The sequence below is a fragment of the Chenopodium album genome, chromosome 16, assembly GCF_948465745.1.
Source record: "Chenopodium album chromosome 16, dcCheAlbu1.1, whole genome shotgun sequence".
Classification (NCBI taxonomy): domain Eukaryota; kingdom Viridiplantae; phylum Streptophyta; class Magnoliopsida; order Caryophyllales; family Amaranthaceae; genus Chenopodium; species Chenopodium album.
In genome coordinates, this window is record NC_137849.1 from 42,691,808 (window position 1) to 42,711,318 (window position 19,511).

Sequence of the window (19,511 nt, forward strand, 5' to 3'; positions counted from 1 at the left end):
GCAGCAACAAGTGCATATTCATGGTGGTGGGCTAGCCATATTCGAACCAAACAGTCAAAATGGCTAGAGCAAAACCTTCAAGGCTAGTTTCTTTCGCTTTATTTTTTCCTCTTTCAAATGGCTACATTTGATTTCGGTGTAACTTTGATCATAAATTTGTCAAAATTTTATTGAATTATAATGCAAAAATGACATCAATAGATTTTTCGTAATTAATGCTCCGTATAGTAGTGGGATTTTAAGTTATCGTTAATAAGTTTTACCACAAAAGTTGATGTAGCCTATTATCTAATACATAGTTGAAATTGTTTATGGTTAATCATCAATAATTTTTACCTTTCTAACAAATAGTTGATTAATTTTTTTTATTATCATCAAGAATTGCCTAATTTATAACTTAACATTTTTTCTTTTGTTTATCATGAAGTTATTTTGAATTGATTGAAAATTAAATCGGGTTAATAAGATAATACATTATTGTTTATAGGGTAGTAATGGTAAAATAAATAGATTTTTTTGGAATTTTAATTCTTATTGCACGGAATATATGTTGTCGAGTCTTTCAATGTGCATCCGTTTCATCCTATTCCATAATTCGACACAACCTAGGTATCAAGTCAACCTATTCCATAATTCAACACAACCAAGCGACCTAGGTTATTCATTTATGCATTCCTCCAGTCCACTTACATAGCATAAAATTTTCAAGGTATTGTGGGACTTAAAAAAATCAAGCAAATATTGTTTGTTCTTTATTTTTCTTTTTGGTTATGAACATTAATTTAGTTTTTACTTTTACACATCGAAATGCACATTAAAAAGTTACAAATATAGAATAGGGAGGAAAATTTACTGATAAGTGACAACTTTGTTGTTGTTTCAGATATGGAGGAGAAGGTACAGTTCATGTTGAAGATCATAGATCAAGAGGGAGACTCATTCGCGAAAAGGGCCGAAATGTACTACAAAAAGAGGCCAGAGCTTGTAGGTTCTGTAGAAGAGTCATATAGAGCATATAGAGCTTTAGCAGAGAGGTTTGATCACTTATCAAAGGATCTACAATCTGCTAACAGAACCATTGCCACTGCTTTCCCGGAACAAGTCCAACTATCTATGGAAAGCGACGATGAAGACAGTTTAGCAGGCTCTACTTCTACTTCTCCTTCCCCTGATAGCTTATCGATGAGAAACTCATCCCCTAAAAATTTGCCAAAACCTCCAAAACTTCCCACTCCTAGGATGGCTAATGCCAAAGCACAAGCTATGTTGGCCACAAGGAGAGAGCAGCTCAGAAAAAATCTCACTACTTCAGGCACTGTATTGACTGCCAATTCAGGGCTAAGCAAGGAAGAAGCATTCAAAGAAATCGACACCTATGAAAAGGAGATTTTGATCATGCAAACAGAGAAGGAATTTATGAAGAGCTCATACGAGAATGCACTGGCAAAGTTCTTAGAGCTTGAGAGTAAGATCACTGATTCACAAACCAAGATTGGCAATTTGCAAGATGAGTTTGGGTTTGGCGCAGTCATTGAAGATTTTGAGGCACGTAATCTGATGGAGGGATCTGCCCTAAGGTCATGCGCCAAGGCCTTAGCCAAGTTGCAAGAGGAACAAGAAAAGTCAATATATGAGGTGAAGGATGAGTACAACAGAATCAAAGAAGCTCATGACAGGATTGAGGCTCTAAAAAAATACTGTGGACAGAATGAAGAGAGCTCCAAAGAAAGTTCGATGATGGGATCAAGCTTGAAAGAAACAATTGTTAGTATTGAGATAGAGGATGGAACAGATAATGTGGATGCAATACGGGAGAATATAAGGGCGCAATTGAAACTGAATTCTAGCACAGCTTTCACTGAGCCAGAGATGGCTGAGAAGATTGATAATCTAGTAGATAAAGTAGTTAGTTTGGAGGCTACAGTTTGTTCCCAAAATGCCCTGGTGAAGAGATTAAGACAAGAGATAGATAGGCTTTTGGGGCATATTGAGAGCTTAGAAGAGCAAAAACAGCGACTGCAGGAAGATTCTGTCATGAGAAATAGGTTGAGAGAATTGGAAGAAGAGCTTATCAAAGTTAAAAGCTATAACAAAGTAGTCACAGATAAAAATAGCAGCATTGATGCAGAAATTACAGGGGCTAGTTGCAAACTTGATCATCTTCAGGAGAAATTGCACGATGTGAAGCCATATGAAGGGGCTGAGTACTCCAATGAAGGAAAATCTGAACAAGAAGCAGAAGAAGAACAAAAAGAGATCAGAGAAAACAATTCTGAAAAGGAGAGTTATAGTAGTGATACCGAGCCACAAAATGAGATGAAAGAGGTGGAAGAAGAGGAAGAGAAGCAAGACATATCAAGGACCGCAGAAAGTACCATTGAAACTGAAATTCAAATAGGCGAAGAAGATGGACTTAATTGGAGGCAACTCTACATGAACAATATGGAGGAAAGAGAGAGGATTTTGGTAGAAGAATACAGTATAATCCTCAGGGACTACAAAGACATAAAGATTAAGCTTAGTGAAATGGAGAAAAAGCACAGAGACAATATTTTTGAATTGGCAAGTCATGTTAGGGAATTAAGAAATACAGTTGCAGCTAAGGATGAGGAAATTCAAATGCTACGAAATAAGCTTAGTGCTCTTAAAGGAAATGGAGATGGAAATACAGATTTATGGCTGGAAGAACATGGTGGCATGAAACCGGAAGATCAGAGTGAAAACAAGGAGTTTCATCATTTGGGACCTTCCTCCCATAGCACTGAACCAGAGAGAAAGCCACTTTTCTATCATTTGTACGGAGAAGATGTTATCAATGAAACAGTTGAAGATAACGAAAATGAATATGAGAATATAGCTTCACCTAGTAATGAATTAGTAAAGAAAGTAAACATAAACCTTGTTACTAAGACAAGGTCAGTTTCAAGAACTGAAGGCAGGCTTCGTTCAGAGCTTGATAATTTACTAGAGGCAAACCTTGATTTTTGGTTAAGGTTCAGCACCGCATTTCACCAGATTCAAAAGTTCCAGACCACGATCACAGACCTGCAAGCAGAGATAGCAAAGTTAAAGCAACCTCAGGAAAACGGAGTATGCGATAAGGCCCAACATCAAGCAAAATCAGATGCTAGACCTCTATACAAACATTTGAGAGAAATACAGACTGAACTTACTTTATGGTTAGAACATAGTGGAGTATTTCAGGAGGAACTACGAAGTAGATTCTCCTCATTGAACAACATTCAGAATGAGATTACAAAACTGTGGAAAACCAATTCCAAAGAAGAGAATGGGTTAAGTGATTATCAATCAGCCAAGTTCCAAGGAGAGATTCTTAATATGAAGCATGAAAACAGCAAGGTTGCTGAGGAACTACAAGCCGGTGTTAACCGTGTCAAAGCACTCAAGTTTGAGATTGGGAAAGCACTGGTGAAGTTAGACAAAGAGCTTCGTCTCTCTGATTCAAAGGGTTGTGTAACAAATCCACCGATCAAGCCAAGAATCCCACTGCACACATTTCTGTTCGGAATGAAGCTTAAAAAGTATAAGAAACCACCAACACAATCAATGTTTGCTTGTGTCACAAACCGATCATTATGTTAACGTTCAACATAGTCCATTGCTAGATAATTCACAATAGAATACTGTGTAATTTCTTCAACATTTACAAATATCGACAAAGGAATTTTATTAATCTTTAAAAATCGTCTCTTATACTGTAATTCGAGCTTAAAATACTCCCCCCCAAACCTTCTTATAGCAAGAAATTATGATTAGTGACTTTATGATCATACACCAATGTACTTACAATGTAATGTTTCACATAGAAGTATAGAACAGTTGCCAAACAGAACTTGAACCACTATTTATAAACACTAACACAACAATAAGCAGAGAAAAAATGGCAGACATTTACATATATAGACCTAACCACAGTACTATAAGTTTGTTTGGTTAGATATTTTGACACTAACCAATACTTCTTTTGAAACCTCCATCTTTTCAGCACCCTCATCAACGATCCTACTTGGTGGAACTTCAGGTGTTCCTTCCACACCTGAGGTACCACTTTGAAGATTCTGAACAGCAGAGAGCTTCTCATTATCACTTTTTAGGGCTGAACCTTCAAAGATCTGCTTGCAAGCATCATCTTTAACTTCATTCCTGGCTACATTTGCAGATTGAGAACTACCAATATTGACCACACATTTACTAAGACCCACATCTGCAACAGTAGATGTTGCCCGGCACTTATCAAGTGATGAGTCTGGCAAACATTGGGGATGGGAAGCATTATCTTCTTGGACTCTGGTCAATTTAGTATCTGAGCCTTGAACATCTACTGCAGTTGAAGTTCTATTTTCCATCTGTTGGGTAGCAGTAGTTCGCTCCAGTCCTACAGCAGATGGGGTTCTTGCCTTCGGAAGCTGAGATACTGCAGCTGGAGGAACAGGGGGCTTTATTGCACCAATACCCTTGGCTTGTTGCCCTGCAACACAGGATGCAGTTCCAGCAGAAGCCGTGAAAGTTGGTGTTGAAGATAACCCAGTGCGTATAAAATGTACATTGGGAGGCAGAGGGCTTGAACACCCCACAGCAGAAGTCTTGATTAAAGAATCACCTCCTCTTATATGCATTGCTTTTTTTGACTGTACAGCCTTGAACATAGATGCAGCAGCTGAGGGACTGACAATTCGGGCCCCTGCAGCTACTGCAGTAGCTTGAATGGAATCAGTACTGACACTTGGTTGAGCTACCTTTTTCTGAGGCTGAGCCTTTGGCACAGATGATGTTACGCAGGTGACCGGAGAGGACTGTGGCTGAGATGATGGAACAGAAGCTCCGGTAATAGTTAAGTCTGTTTTTGAGCCACTTATTTTAGGTGAAGTAGTTACAGCAGGTTCATTGCCAACTACAAAATGATAAAAAGTGAGCAAGTTATCACCAGTCGGATAATATAATAAAATAAACAAAAGGAAGGCTATGACAGGAAGAGAAGGAGAGGGCGAGGAAAAAAAAGGGGGGGGGGGGGGGAGGAACACACAAGAAAGAACATCTTTAAGGCTTTAAAATCATAGAGGGAGAGCCTGTCAAAAAAAATTAAAATAAAATAATAGAGGGAGAGCCTGTCAAAAAAAATTAAAATAAAATAATAGAGGGAGAGGACAGGAAGAGGGGGGGTGGGGTGGATACACAAAGAAAGAGTATCTTTAAGGCTTTGAAAATCATCTTGTTTAAAGCTTAAAGGATGTCCTGCAACTCTGCAGGCATTAATAGTTTCATTTTTCAGCACAAATTATATACTGATCGATGAGACCTCCATGAAACATAAGACCTTACCCCTACAAAAATAGATAAATAAAATAAAATAAATAAAATAAAATAATTATTAACTAATAAAATAAAATCTAGAGAGGATTATATTAACACACACGAAGATATTCAATATACATCCCACTGTGTTTCGCTAGTTGGACCTTGGGGAAAGAGTAAATTATTCATTAGAAAAACACAGCCAAAACCAAGATGAATAAGACAAGTTCACCTAACCTATTATCAATAAGGCCCTTGGACAGAGAATGACGAAACAATAGATCAAGCATGATTTTCCAAAGGTAGAATAAATGGGGAGCCTGCGCTATCAATCATATCCCACTAAATTTGATGAAATGCTTAATCGTACCCCATGATGAAAAACATATGAAACACTTTGAAAAGGCTTCAAAAGTTGTTGATAAAGGAAATGAGACTCAAACAACAACAAAAATGCGAAGGAAAACCCGCTTCCTAAATTAACATGATAACTGAATGCTCCATAAGTCTACAAGGGACTTCAAAAACATTGTCAGATTGTTCAAAGTCTTACATGATTATGGTATTAATACGTATGAACACAAAGTAGGAAATTAGTGATACTGAAATAGCTACATAAGAAGTTCTCATAAAAAACAGTAGTAGATAATATAACAACACAAAACTGGAAGTTCCATATACTTGAGCAAAATAAAATGCACAAAAACAATAAAGATCATACCAGTGCTACAACCAGTTGATAGCTTGTCCTTGAAAGCCATATCAAGAGCACGACGGGTAGCCAGCTGAGCCTCCGTAGGTTGTGGGCTAGCTATTTTGGCCCCTCCAATATTTAAGCTGCCCTGTTTCTTCCTTATAATATTCCACCTCTGCACACACAAGGCAACTCTGATATACAGCATTTCAAAAAGACATTTGCATAGACAACAATTTAAAAGCTTGTTTGAACTATCCAACATAATGTAAACAAATCTAGCAAACTTAGCAATGAAAAAAAAAAAAAACAGCCAAGGTATAAGTTCACCATCCCACCATGAATGTCAAGTTTCAAATATTCTGCGCTTTGCCTCATCCTAATATTTTTGCTCTACACCTTTAAGTCTGCCTATGTGCAAAACCACACTTGATGACTGATATTCCTTTGAGACAGAAATCTTCCCAAGATAAGGGCTAAACATTTAAGAACAAACATAAAATTTTCTTGACACAAAACTAAAATTAAATTCATCATTACTACTGGCAAAGCATGAAACAAAGCAGTGTAAAATACATAAATAAAAACAGGGTAACATTTATAAGACCTGAGCTAGCTGAGTAGCGTTTCTATTCCCCTTGAATTCTCCTTTTAAGATAGCCGCCCAACTTCCCTCACCAAATTTTTGAACGGCAGTAATCAGTTCTAGATCTTCCTCCTCCGACCATGGTTTTCTTCGCTTCCGATTGACTGGTAATCCATTTGCATCCAGCCCTTCGCCAAAGTTTCCTGAAGCTTCATGTGATGAATTAATATTAAGTGCCCTACCCTCCACACTTGAGCCGTTGGGGATACTAGACTCAATAGCCGATCCAGAAGCAAGCACCTAAGCAGGCAAACTAATCAGCATATAAGACAAGCAATATGGTAATAATTTATGCATCAGACTTAGATATAGAAGCAGCATCACATATATTGCAGCAGAGATTGATGTTGCAATTAGTGACCCAGAACAAATCCATGAACTAGTCAATGAAACCAGAAACATCATACTACAATAGTCCATCAATCCACCAATAATATTCTCCTGGTCAGAGCTGATTAAAAAGAAATTGGTTAAGCACCAACCACCAAGTCTTTCACTTCTCGTGCTCCTGCCACAGAACAATCAACTATCCTCTGGCTCTTGGAGACAAGTCACTACAGCCACAGTGTCAGGTGAGTCAGCTTTCTGATTAGCCCCATATTTGAGTAATCTCTTTCAGGTGCAATACACTATTTTAAAAGATCAGGTTGCTTGACAAGCTCCAGTTCAATTAAGCAGTTATGGCTTGAGGAATGAGGATCACTGTGTGGTCCATATTCCTGAATCCAGAATGTGTTGTTTTGATTTTAAGTATGGAATGCAAGTCCTATACTCCGCCTTTGTTGGATCCCATAATGACAAGGAGACAACAAGTTTGATGATGAGTGAATTCTAAATATTCTAGAAAGTTGAGATTGCCCAACGAATTGGAGCATGAAGAGCAAACTTTGTATAGGAAGGGTGAGGTTGAGCGTCCCAACTCCATATATAATACAGTTAGTAAGTTGTTATCATAAAGCATGCCATGAACATGGAGATTGAATCCCTGCAACCAAGTTACATAGTTTGGCCTTTTCTTTGAATCTTACTCATGCTGTTTCCACTCTGTAACTTCATGAAGCAGATTCAAGTGATCAAATTACATTCATTTGTATTAGATTTAGATCCAGGAAACATTGAATGCTGATGCAGGAGGGCCTTTGCTTTCTAAAAATTAGATAATTCAGTTTCAGCCAGGAATAACAAGGTTAAGATTGCTAATGTCCAACTTTTTGGAATATGTTTAACAAAATTGAATATTAACAAGAATCAGTTGGGTGCAGTAGCAAAACATATCAACACAAACGCCATTATTGCGGCTCCAATGACCATGGCTCTATTCTTTAAAGCAATAAGAGGGAAGCAAAATAGGATATTATCGTTCAGGATGTTTGGTTTTAAAATCATGTAAGGCTGAAGGTGGTATTGTAGCTTGGAGAGAGAAGATTAAGATTTCAAAAGCTAGAACTCCTAAATGGCAAAAGCCAATTCAAGTGGCACTGTAGTGGTGCGTGCGGAGTAAAGAATGAGTGGATCTTTACCAGGCAAGCGCAAAGCTTGCTTACCTGACCTTCTCGCAGTTTTTATTTTAGTCCAGTATTTGTGGTTTGGGCACTTGAGAGTAGAAGGGACTAAAGGAGGGTAAGGGAATCCCTACCCACAAGGCCACAACCACTCTTGCTTGGCAAGATATGAACCCCAAACCCCAAGGGTATGAGGTAAGAACCTTACCAAGTGAGCCAAGCCCTGGTTGATAAGCAAAGCTTGCTTGGCTTCAAGAATTTTTATATTCTATCTTCAAACAACGATGTATCCTAAGAGCATGAGCCAATCTCCATATTATATTCGTATCATTCATTAACACATGGCCAATCTCCAAACTTAACTACATAGAATAAAGTTAGCATCATCTGTTTTAATAAACTAGAGAGGAGAATAGGAGATTTAAATTCAGACAGCTAAGCAGACATCTAGAAAGTAGAAACAGACGACTAATATGGCAAGCGAACTTCCACTCAGGCAAAGACTTAAAAAAAGAATCCATTACCAGCATATAAATAGCTAAAAAAGACTAAAATAAAATCAAATCTGACATTACTCTGTTAAAATATAAATTATGTTGAATCTAACCTTTACACAGTTCAAAGCCTCCGTGGCAGCTTCATTGCTAACTGGGGGACGTGCTTCCAATTCATATTCCAGGTCACTATCATCATCCTGTATGCATTGGCATCTACATTAAGCTATAAAATGTTCATCTGAAACCAGGAAAACATGAAAAAATAGAATGCTTATGATGCTACATAGGGCATGTCATGCAATGTTACGTCATTTATTATTAACACTTGCTGCCCATACAAATTAGGCACCCAGACATTACACTTTCTTATTCCTTAATTTATTATTAATTCTTATTATGTTTCAATGTTTGACATATATTGGAGGAGTGGCTAATACAAAGGACTCACCAATCTATTTTTCCATTCAGTAAATTATTAAGGGTAATTTACTTTGAGGGTGTTGTAAATAGTACTCCCAGCTACCCTCTTAGAGAGCTAACAACCCTTGGGAGGTAGAGAATGTATGCTTTTGTCCCTAACCCTCCTTTCGCAAATGGTTGATACTTAATTCCTGTCTTTCCACTACATATCTTTAACTTAGCCAATAATATATCCAAGTTAAACAACACTACATCATCTATAATTAATCATGTCAACAAGAAAAACAATAATTTTCAAATAGTCTAAACACACGATTCTACAAATACAAACAAAACCTTGTATAGATTGGCGAAAAAATAAACCAAATCAATCCAAGTAATTTCCTTTTCACTTCAACACAGGCTCAAATTTTGCATTTTTGCACGACGAAGTTTACAAAAAACCAAGCAATAACCCAATTTCCTTTCAAGTAAGAAACACGGAAAAGCAAAATAAATGAATTACTGAAACAATTAATGAGTCATTTTTCCTTTAAAGTATCATTTCATAATTTCAAAAAGAGAGAACTGAGTTTCTAATTTTAAGAAACCCAAAAAAAACCTCTCACAAGAGTTTCTATCCATCAAAACTCAAATCAATTACAGGCAAGTTTCATGTCCTAATTAGTTATTACTATTGCTCAAAACTCGGCAAAAACGCAATCATGATTTCATTCAATTCATCTCAAGATCTCAGTGCCATTCAAAGTGCACATTCACCAAAAATAAAATCATAATCCAAAATCAATATACAAATCAAAAACTAACCGAAGGTTGATCCTCAGAATCAATATTCTCAATCAAGGGTTTGCGATAAGCCAAATGACGCCATAACATCTGATACTCCCTTGCAGTTTTGATTCCAGTTTTCGTCTTCTCCACTAACGCCTGCCAATCAATTTTCACCTCTGGAAATTGCGCAACTTCTCTAAGTAGCGACAAAACTGTCGTCGCTGAATACCTAATTTTTCACCAAAATCATCATCAGAATTTCATCAAATTCAACAAAAATCATACAATTATGAAGAATTAGAGGAGAGAGAAAGAGAAAATATACCTCTGTAAGAGAGTGCAGACATCTTCTTCAGTGACGGCAACTTTCTTGAGCTTAATCTCTGTAGCATCAACCATGGCTTCCGATTAATCAAAATTCGAAGCTTACTGCAACATGATTTCGTGAAGATGATGAGATTATTTAGAAATTTTCCCCAAATTGAAGCTAAAACCCTAAGCTAGGGTTTAAGGTACAGTAATGGCGTTGGAATTTTGAATGAATTGTTGTGAAATTTCAACAATGGAAGGAGAAAGGGGGAGGTGAGGAGGTGGGAGGAGAGAGAAAGTATCTGAGTGACAATGACAGAGCATTGAAGAGCGTAAACAAAGATTAGTGAATAAACAAATTGCGTTAAGAACTTAAGCTTGTTTATTAAATGTGGAGTTAAGTTAATGAAAGTGATTGAACAATCTTTGAAACTTGTTTAATAAATGAGCTTAAATATGAATTTCATGAACTTGTTTAAGTGATTGAACCAATTAAATATGGAGTACTCATTTATATAATTTCATGAACTTCGCTAGACAAAAAAAAAAAAAAAAAAAAAAAAAAAAAAAAAAAAAAAAAAAAAAAATCATATTTTTATGAACTTTTTATTTTTGTTCATCAATAATTTATAGGAAATGTTATACATAGCAATAATGTATAAGTAACTTACAATCAATCAATTCAAACGCCAACAAAAATCTAAAAAATCGCAAGAAAATAAAAGTTTAGAAACACTGCGAAGACCGATGCTAGCTTAGTAGCAAGCTGTTGTTGTGGGGATGCGGTTTTTAGTGGGTGGAAATTCAAGGGTTGCTCTGCTTGTGGTTGGTGGAAATTAGTGGAGAATAGTGAAAAAAAAAAAGTTCTACGTCTCATTATGGAATGGAGATAGTATTAGTAAACATTAGGGACATATCGGACATTAATAAAAACGTACAAGTCAACACAAGAAATATATCAGTCAATAAATGTGACATATCAGGTAACAAAAGATACATATATATCGGGCAACAGAAGGAATATATCAGCAAACAAATAAAGCATATCAACCAACAAAATGATGAAATCAGCAAACAAAAACAACATGTTAGCCAACAAAATAAACACATCTGCCAACAAAATGAAATATATAAGCCATACAATCAAAATATATATACCGCCAACTAAAGAAATATATTAGCCAATTGATGTCTTATAACAGCCAACATAGGAACAAATCAAAAAAAAAATTTAAAAAAATCATATCAGCTAACAAAAGAAATATACTTCGTATTAGCCAACACAAAAACTATATCAACCAATACATGAAACATATTAGCCAACAAGTAAAATATATCAACCAGTCTGCCGCACGTATAATTTTGGGTACGACTCATTTGAATGCAGTAGTCCGCACCCAATAGCTTCTCTATTTATTAATATTCCTGAATAAGTTTGTTCATAATTGTTAGTTTAAGTTACTTGGTTCGAGCTGACCTACTACTACTACTACTACTAAGTTACTTGGTTCGAGCTGAACTACTACTACTACTACTAGGCTCTTTCTCTAAGGTTTTTTTTTTTTAATTTCACAAATGTTTCTTTTTCCTTAACCTTTTCTAAAAAAAGAATACAGAGTATAATTTAGTGAACTATTATCCAACTCCCTCATAGACCATTTTTAAATAATCATGGTTTGTTTATAGACTTACGTATGCAAATACAACGCTTTTACCAATCATCTAATAAACCAGAACAAGATGAAAAGCAATTGGTGAAGAAAGATACATAAAACTAAATTCCAATATAAACATAAAATTATAAGCTTTATTCTTGATCTTACATGAAACAAATAGTGCAATAAATTTCAAGTGTTTCCTAATGACCTACAATCTCTTGCGAGTATACTTGATAACTTCTGCAACTGCCACAGCCTTGAATTGTAGAAACAATAAATGTATCTAGATTCAACAATGTTCTATCCTCTAGTCAGCCAAAAACGGTGACAATAGATACAGAAAAGTGGAGTAAACAACGGCTTACTTCCCCCGTCCACTATCATCTGCTATAGGAATTTTGAGTTTGGATAGAAAATGAGTCGACTGTGCTCAAAGAGCCCTGTAATTACTGCTCAGACGAGATCAAGGTAACTCCTAGATACAGCTTACCACACATCCCGAAGGTATCGTCCATCTGTCTGCAATTTCTTTACAACAGATTCTGCATTCGAGGAGTCTACCTGCTCCTGAAAACATATCACAAAACAGTATAAACTTTGTCAAATCTGTACAGGTTTTGTTATACTTCGTATATGACTGCCATACAAAATTGAGTCAGCCAACTGGAACAGAAGCTCCTAATCATCTTCATCCGTTTACTATACACACTACCGAGTACAAAAAAGAGTTTTCAGTTTTGACAGCACTTGGTCAAGGCATAGAACAATAGCACATATTACTCTTCTATTCAACCTCCCCTTCGATGCCACTAAATGATAAAGTAAAATATCAGGTCTAGGAAGAGGGGCAGAGAAGGCATAGAGCCCAACAAAAATCCAAACCAGAGATCGAGGTCACTTCAAAGTTCAAAGGCATACGGATATGAACAAAGGCCAACTACCTATTGACTTCACAAGTCCTGATGTGGGCAAACTAACTGCGAATATGAAATTTATCTTGTAGTTTACGACTTGTTCGTATTAGAAAAATGTATATATTGGCCAATGAGAAGTAAGCATTTTAAGTAATTCAATTTATTTCCCCACATATACCTGATATCAATGTTCAACTAAATAGTTCACGGCTTTCATACTCTTTAGAAATGATATGAAAAATGTCATGGTTCACAAACCAATCATCATGATTTTCGACCTAAGTGAAGCCAAATCAAATTTTGGGAGGTGCTGCATTACCAAGGCATCTAGCAACATGATCAACATAACTCTTGATTTTGAATTACAAAGCTAAAATTTTAAAGACAACTAGCTGAAGTAAAAAGATCAGAGAAACAATGATAAGGAATTAAGAATTCCTGCAGGGTTTCATAGCAGTTAAATTCAAACAGTGCTCCATACGATTGACATAGGTCTAGACGAGATGATAATATGAAACATAAACTGCAGTACTCAAAATGCTTTTTGTTGGGAGAGGGGGGAAGGGGGCATGAGTACCTGCTCCTGAACAATATTGTGCAAAGTTCGATGAACATCTCGAGCCATGCCCTTGGCATCACCACAGACATATAAGTAACCACCAGAAGAAATCAGACTCCACAAGTACGAGACCTGCAAATCACAATTTTAAGGTAAATCATTGCTTGGCACGATTATAAAGGAGACTCACTATTGAATGTGAAAGCACACACCTTGTCCATCATCTTATGCTGAACATACTCCTTTTGAGACCCCTCCCTTGAAAATGCAAGAATCAGCTCAGAAAGAGCTCCTTCTTCGACAAACTTGTTCAGCTCTTCCTCATAGATGAAATCCTACAGATTAAGCATTATATAAGCACTAATTTGGCCAATAAGATTCCACAAAACTTACAGGTTTCAGAATACCATTCTACGATTTCTACATCCAAAGAAGAGTATAGCAGGACCAAGCTGGACGCCGTCCTGTTTTAAAGCCAGTCTTTCCTGCAAAATAGATGCACAGTTAAAATTTGAAAATTCAGCCATCTAAATAACCCATTTATGTGCAGAATATTAGAGGACCATAAACCTGTAAAAATCCTCGGAAAGGAGCCAAACCAGTTCCAGGTCCCACCATGATTATTGGAACTGAAGGGTCTGCCGGCAACTTGAAGTTAGATGCTCTGATAAAGATTGGAGCCCAGCTAAAATTCTGGCTTTTCTCTAAAGGAACTGAATTCTGGCCATATAAGAAAAAATTTCAGAAAACTGTCATGATTTGACATGCAACAGCATGCGGTCACAAAATCCTCAATACAACACATAAATAATGGGCTACAAAATATATACAACAACATTCTAACAAGTAATATGTGTTTAACTCAATGCTAGCATAAGCAAAGTTTGTTCCTATTACCTTCATCCAAGTTGAACAGATCCCTTTGTGGATTCTCCCTGTAGGGGTAGGACCATAAACCAAGGCACATGTGACATGAACTCGGTTTGGATATAGTCTGCAGACACATGTTAAGCAGTTTAGAATCTCCCTATTCTTCATGAGAATCAATACACCCATAAACTAATACAAGCCTAAAGTTGAGCCACCTTGGTGAGGATGAGATAGAATAGTAACGTGGTTGTAACCGAGGAGCCACAGAAGCGAAAAATACGCCAAGAGGAGGCTTTGCTGATGGAAATTCAGACATGACCTCCAAAAGACTCCTTTGACTAGCAACAATCCAAGCTGAATACTCATCCTAACAGATATAATTTCCAAAGAGAATGATTTACAAGATCAGGGAGAACCAAAGTACCAAAAAAAAAAAAAAAAAAGTTAAATCAATTGTTTGCAGAAAGACCATTTGAAAAATGTAGATATATGAACCTTGCCCTCAGGTGATGCCAAATGCTTCAATCTCTCTGCCTCACCGGGCTCTGATGCATGAGCAGCCAAAGCAAGTAGTGCAGCCTGAGTATAATAGCTAAATAAGAGCCAATAATGCCTATTCCCCAGTATGAAACCAAAATCAACAATAAGCTCAAGTGTAAGGGAAAAGAAAGATAATAACCTTTCTAGGAGAGGTTAAAACATCAGCATATCGCGCCAGAGCAGAGCGAAGTGTACAAGGACCAGGAAATGGTGGTGGTAGGGAGCCACCCAAAGGTGTACCATCTTCTGCATCTGTGTGAATCGAGAAAATCAAATCCAGTGGCTGACCCAATAGCTTTCCTGCTTCTTCCACAATTTCATCACAATTCTCAGCATAGACTCCAACATGATCTCCAGTTTCATAACTGAAACAATAAATGATAAATTTTAAGGCTTTTCTCCTTCAGAGAACAGAGCGAATGCAGAACAATTTGATAATAGCTTACAAGCAAAGTTTTTCTTTCGGAAATAAAAAAAGATGGAGAAAAAACTCATGGAATCTCTTTGAGCACCAACTTTATTCCAACTAGACAATACATGAAGTAATAATGGGCAATAAAGAATAGTCAAACTCTTATATAGTGCTCTTGCACACTTGAACACAAGTAAAATTGTACATAACAGTGTGATGCAATGAAATACGGTAGACATGACAAGAAGGGACTCTGCCATATATCTTATATACAGCAAGGTGCCAAGGTTTGTCAGTTAAATGAATACTTACGTTAATCCAGTGCCTGCTATATCAAACTCCAAGTGTATACAGGAGCGGTCAGATTCTGGTTTATGAAGCTCCTTTTGCAACGCCACATTAGCTCTTTTGGAATTTCAAAATAAAAGAAACTGGTTAGCCAGACAGATTCAGCAAAAACAGGAAACAACGTGTGTGATCTACTAGGCAACCTATAATGTCCACTAAGATAACAAGTAATCGTACTTTATAGTTTCAATATTAGGTACACATGACAGTAAGTAATAAAAGTGTGGTATCATAGCTCAGGAAAAAAAAAAAAAAAAAACATCAAGTCTAATATAAGCTCGTTAATCAAAGGAAAAGCTTTGACAATGTCTGCCGCAATGTATAAAAAGGGTCACGGCGCACCAAGGAGCTTCAGAGCACCCTGCGCCTAACGGCTTAAGGAGTGCCTTAGTACGCCTCGTTGAAGTGAGGTGCATATAATAAACAATTTACAAAATTTTTGGAAAACTGTAGTGCCCCTTAAGTTGCGCCTCACCAAAATCATCTCGCCTAGACCACAAAAAGCACATGACCCAAAATGCCTTGCGACTAGGCAGGCCTTTTCAAACACTGGTCTGCCAAACAGAGACACTAAAGACTTGGCTTAATGTGCCACTAGACAATTATGAGTCAATAAATAAATTAAATTATAAAATTTCAACTGCGAGTCCAGGCAGTATTTGAATATACCTGCATGGATGATGAATATCAAAAGCTGCATTGCCATTTGCCATAGTGTTGTACTGATTTTCTAAGGTTGTGACAGCAGATTCGTGAATAACTACACGATATTCAAGAATAGCAGCTGTGTATGGTGTTGATACAGTATTTGTATCATCTGCATCTTTCAAAATATTGTCTAACTCTGGCCACAAAGATTCCCGCCTATATGGAATATAAACATTTAATCAATACAACAGCAAAGAATCGCCAATAAGGATAATCCCAGAATATCAGCATTGGATTAAAATCCAACTGACACACACCAAGCAGTAAAATCGTCCTCAATACATTGATCATCATCGCCAAGACCAACAGGGACCAGACGCTTTGCACCTGAGACACATGGAGCACATTAAAAGAATTCAATAGATATTTGTTAGTAAGCCGCCCATATAATGATATAAATGAAAAATATGAGATCAAGAATAGATAATATTCTACATAAAGAGAGTACAGAATTTCACATTAAGAAGAGTAAATGGGTTAAGTACATTAATTAGTATTTGGCCTAATTTAGCCACACTTAAGAGTTGAAGTGAGGTTCTAGAACTAAGTAAAGCATAACTACTTGCGAAACTTAGCTAAGTACATACCTATGTACCCAACCTAATCAATCTTTACAATGGGTATTAAAAGAAGATTATTTTTTTAAATGGTACTTCTCAATCAAGCAAACAAGATAAGGTCCCTTATCAAGCTAAGAGTATTTCCCAACATTGCAATATATATATATTCCATACATAAACAAAATCTGCTCTTCATAATTTTAGCTACTCATTTTCTTATTCCATTCTGTAATAATAAGATGTTTTGTAATTTAGATTACCCTATTTAATTAAACAGATAAAACTTGATGTAATTGTAACAAGAAAAACTCAACACATTAGCTAAACTGGTAGATTTTAAATAGAAATTAGCCTTGAACGCTTAAATGGGTTAGGCAACTTAGGTTTGTGGACCCAGTTTATTATACAGGTCGAGTTTGTGTTGAAGTTTTATGGCCTGATTTTTAAAAGGGTCGTGTTGGTGTTGAAGGTTCTCCAACTAGTTAATCTTCAATCTAAACACAACCCAACCCAGCCTGTTTGCTCTAAAAAGTACCCAAATTCTACTTGAAGACATCATCGCAAGTGCTAGCATATATCAAAATACGCCTACTCAACATGGCAGTTTGTCAGTATATTATTGACCATATAGAAGTATGGAATAAAAACAACAAGATTTTTAGGTACCTTGTTCAACAAGCTTTTCATCTAGATCCTTTCCAATCTGTTCCAGAAAAGGTCACACCATTAGTTTGTAAGCAAATGAGTAAGAAGTGGTTGGCCTTAAAAGATAATTTACCTTGTTGAAGTGTTCATACTGACGATTTCCCAAGCCGAAAACACCATACGTCAATTGCTGAAGCCATGGTTCCCTCTCATTACCCTATACAATTTTCAAAAAAAAAAAAAAAAAAAAAAAAGACCCACCATGTTACAGAATGCTGTAAATGAACTTACCACTAACCTCCACAAAGAGCTCCTTCCACCCCCACCCCCCCCCCCCCCACCACCCCCAAAAATATTGGACGGGAAAAAAAATGGTAGAAGTTGAATTGGTGGCAAGAAGCCAATACCTCTGTGAACCATTTGTAAAACCGGGCAGCATTATCAGTAGGCTCCCCATCTCCATAACTACAATGTCAATGATGTCTGTTTATAAATTACTTGACAATTGATTAACAACAAATTTAAGATATATACTCACAAAATAAGTAATCTTACGTGGCAACCATGAAGAATGCTAAAGTTTCTTTTTTTAGTTTTTCTTCGTATTGGTCATCGTCCGCAGCATAATCATCCTATTTTAATAGATGGAAAACAACAGTTTTAGACAAATTAAAGAAAAATAGATCTAAATAGAAACTTGCAAAGAACACTCTCAACCAACAAATAGAAGGAGTAGCTGCCTCACTTACCAGGTCAACAACCTTCACTAAAGCCTTTTCATATCTTGCCTTGATCTCTTCTGCTAAAGCCTGCAGACAATCACAAAAAATAACAAAAATGACACTGATACTTCATATGCTACAAGTCTACAAGAGAAAGGTCACTGAAGGTACAGCAACAAACAGAAACAAGTTGAATGCTATTAAAACTCTGTAAAACTATTCCATACCCACTCTTTATACTACTACTACGACCATCACTTCATATTATCCATCAGCCTAACTAACTCTTGAGGATTGGTATGACCTCTTGTCTCAGTCTAATTTCTATCTTTTTAAGGCTAAAAAATTGTATGTAGGGATTTTCCAGAGCCTTGGCGCCCCTCATTGGGATAAGGCACACTTAATAAGCAGCAAAAAAAATCCTGGAAAAAAGCTGTGCACCTCAAGACTCGCATCAGTGCGCCCCTTTGCGCCTCACTGAAATCGCCTTTCCTAGACCAAAAAAAAAGAGCCTTAGCACCTAGAGGCGTCTATACAGTGGATTATAAGGAATCATAAAAAATAGGACAGCAAGAGGACGTCAAACCAACACAAACAGAAAGGCTACAAGTAATCAACCAACAATTTCCGTTGCTCCAAGACATGTACATATCTCCCAAAATCAAAAGAGACGTACAAACAAAATTGAATTATCCTCAATCCATAAACATAAATGATCTTGTCTGCACAATCATAGAAAGATAGATGATTTTCATATCAAAGCGCTTGACTCCAACCATACAAGATCGTTTAAAATTGAAGATTTGAGTAATAAGGTTTGGTCATCCCTTCAGAAATCCGCCAATTCCCCGTCCAAGTACACCAAATAGCCAATAGAACTAGTTTCCACAATTTGAAATTTATTTATCCTTCAAACTCGCCTTTCCAAGCTACTTAAATATCTTTGATTAGTCTCTCATTCCAAAATCATGGTTCTTTTAATTTTATTGAGAGATAGTTGAACAATGCCATACCATATGCACGTCCCACATTAAGTTCAATCATTAGGAGGAACAAACCATGAGGCAAGGTTGTAATTTCTAATTTGTGTAGAGCTGTCATCAGCCATGTCATAAAAACTCTTTGTCCATGTAGGAACTGAACAAAGCTGCGCAGAAACAAAGCCTCAAATAAAAATGTAAGTGAGCAGTGAGCATAGTTGCCTCCTGAGTCATACTCCTCGTGCATTAATTGCAGAGCTAGTGAAAGGAAAAGCACAATCAGTTGTACTCTGCAAATAATTTCCAGGGACAATTGAAAACTTATCTATTGAAATTAGTCATGAACTTCTGTCAAATAGGGGGACTGCAAACTTGAAGGTCACAAATCTCACAATCTCATTTTTCCTTTCATCTTTCTCTCCATCTTCTTTCTCGGAATTCTA

At 36.6% G+C, this 19,511-nt stretch overlaps 2 protein-coding genes and 1 pseudogene across 3 annotated transcripts in view; 1 reads left to right on the forward strand and 2 right to left on the reverse strand.

The window, feature by feature from the left end:
* Nucleotides 1–885: 885 nt before the first annotated feature.
* Nucleotides 886–3,603, forward strand: LOC145584346 (protein NETWORKED 2A pseudogene; annotated as a pseudogene).
* Nucleotides 3,604–3,671: 68 nt separating this feature from the next.
* Nucleotides 3,672–10,515, reverse strand: LOC145585407 (uncharacterized). The gene is made up of 6 exons (XM_081642108.1): nt 10,169–10,515; nt 9,880–10,072; nt 8,763–8,849; nt 6,615–6,893; nt 6,035–6,182; nt 3,672–4,912 (listed from the first exon to the last, which is right to left on the reverse strand). The coding sequence occupies exons 1-6, from the start codon at nt 10,240–10,242 to the stop codon at nt 3,939–3,941; spliced, it is 1,755 nt and encodes a 584-aa protein (XP_081498234.1). The 5' UTR covers nt 10,243–10,515; the 3' UTR covers nt 3,672–3,938.
* Nucleotides 10,516–11,917: 1,402 nt separating this feature from the next.
* The window catches only part of LOC145586580 (NADPH--cytochrome P450 reductase-like), a 184,763-nt gene continuing 177,169 nt past the window's right edge, over nt 11,918–19,511 (reverse strand). For both annotated transcript variants that reach the window (XM_081643454.1, XM_081643453.1), the window contains 17 exons: nt 18,116–18,175; nt 17,922–17,998; nt 17,774–17,831; nt 17,500–17,583; nt 17,388–17,424; nt 16,419–16,488; nt 16,123–16,317; nt 15,418–15,510; nt 14,833–15,058; nt 14,649–14,732; nt 14,369–14,520; nt 14,181–14,277; nt 13,854–14,003; nt 13,691–13,768; nt 13,496–13,618; nt 13,302–13,415; nt 11,918–12,377 (listed from right to left, as the gene is read on the reverse strand). In XM_081643454.1, the coding sequence (XP_081499580.1) occupies nt 12,297–12,377; nt 13,302–13,415; nt 13,496–13,618; nt 13,691–13,768; nt 13,854–14,003; nt 14,181–14,277; nt 14,369–14,520; nt 14,649–14,732; nt 14,833–15,058; nt 15,418–15,510; nt 16,123–16,317; nt 16,419–16,488; nt 17,388–17,424; nt 17,500–17,583; nt 17,774–17,831; nt 17,922–17,998; nt 18,116–18,175 (1,779 nt within the window). In that variant the 3' untranslated portion in view covers nt 11,918–12,296. The remainder of the gene's footprint in view (nt 12,378–13,301; nt 13,416–13,495; nt 13,619–13,690; nt 13,769–13,853; nt 14,004–14,180; nt 14,278–14,368; nt 14,521–14,648; nt 14,733–14,832; nt 15,059–15,417; nt 15,511–16,122; nt 16,318–16,418; nt 16,489–17,387; nt 17,425–17,499; nt 17,584–17,773; nt 17,832–17,921; nt 17,999–18,115; nt 18,176–19,511) is intronic.

Bases quoted from the DNA above. Each gene is read 5' to 3' on its own strand.
- LOC145585407 (XM_081642108.1), bottom strand. From the start codon at position 10,242: ATGGTTGATGCTACAGAGATTAAGCTCAAGAAAGTTGCCGTCACTGAA. The intron at 6,183-6,614 runs GTCTTATAAATG...TTGTGTGTGCAG, and splicing joins ACGCTACTCAGCTAGCTCAG to AGGTGGAATATTATAAGGAA. The intron at 4,913-6,034 runs GTATGATCTTTA...ATCATTTTGTAG, and splicing joins ATCAACTGGTTGTAGCACTG to TTGGCAATGAACCTGCTGTA.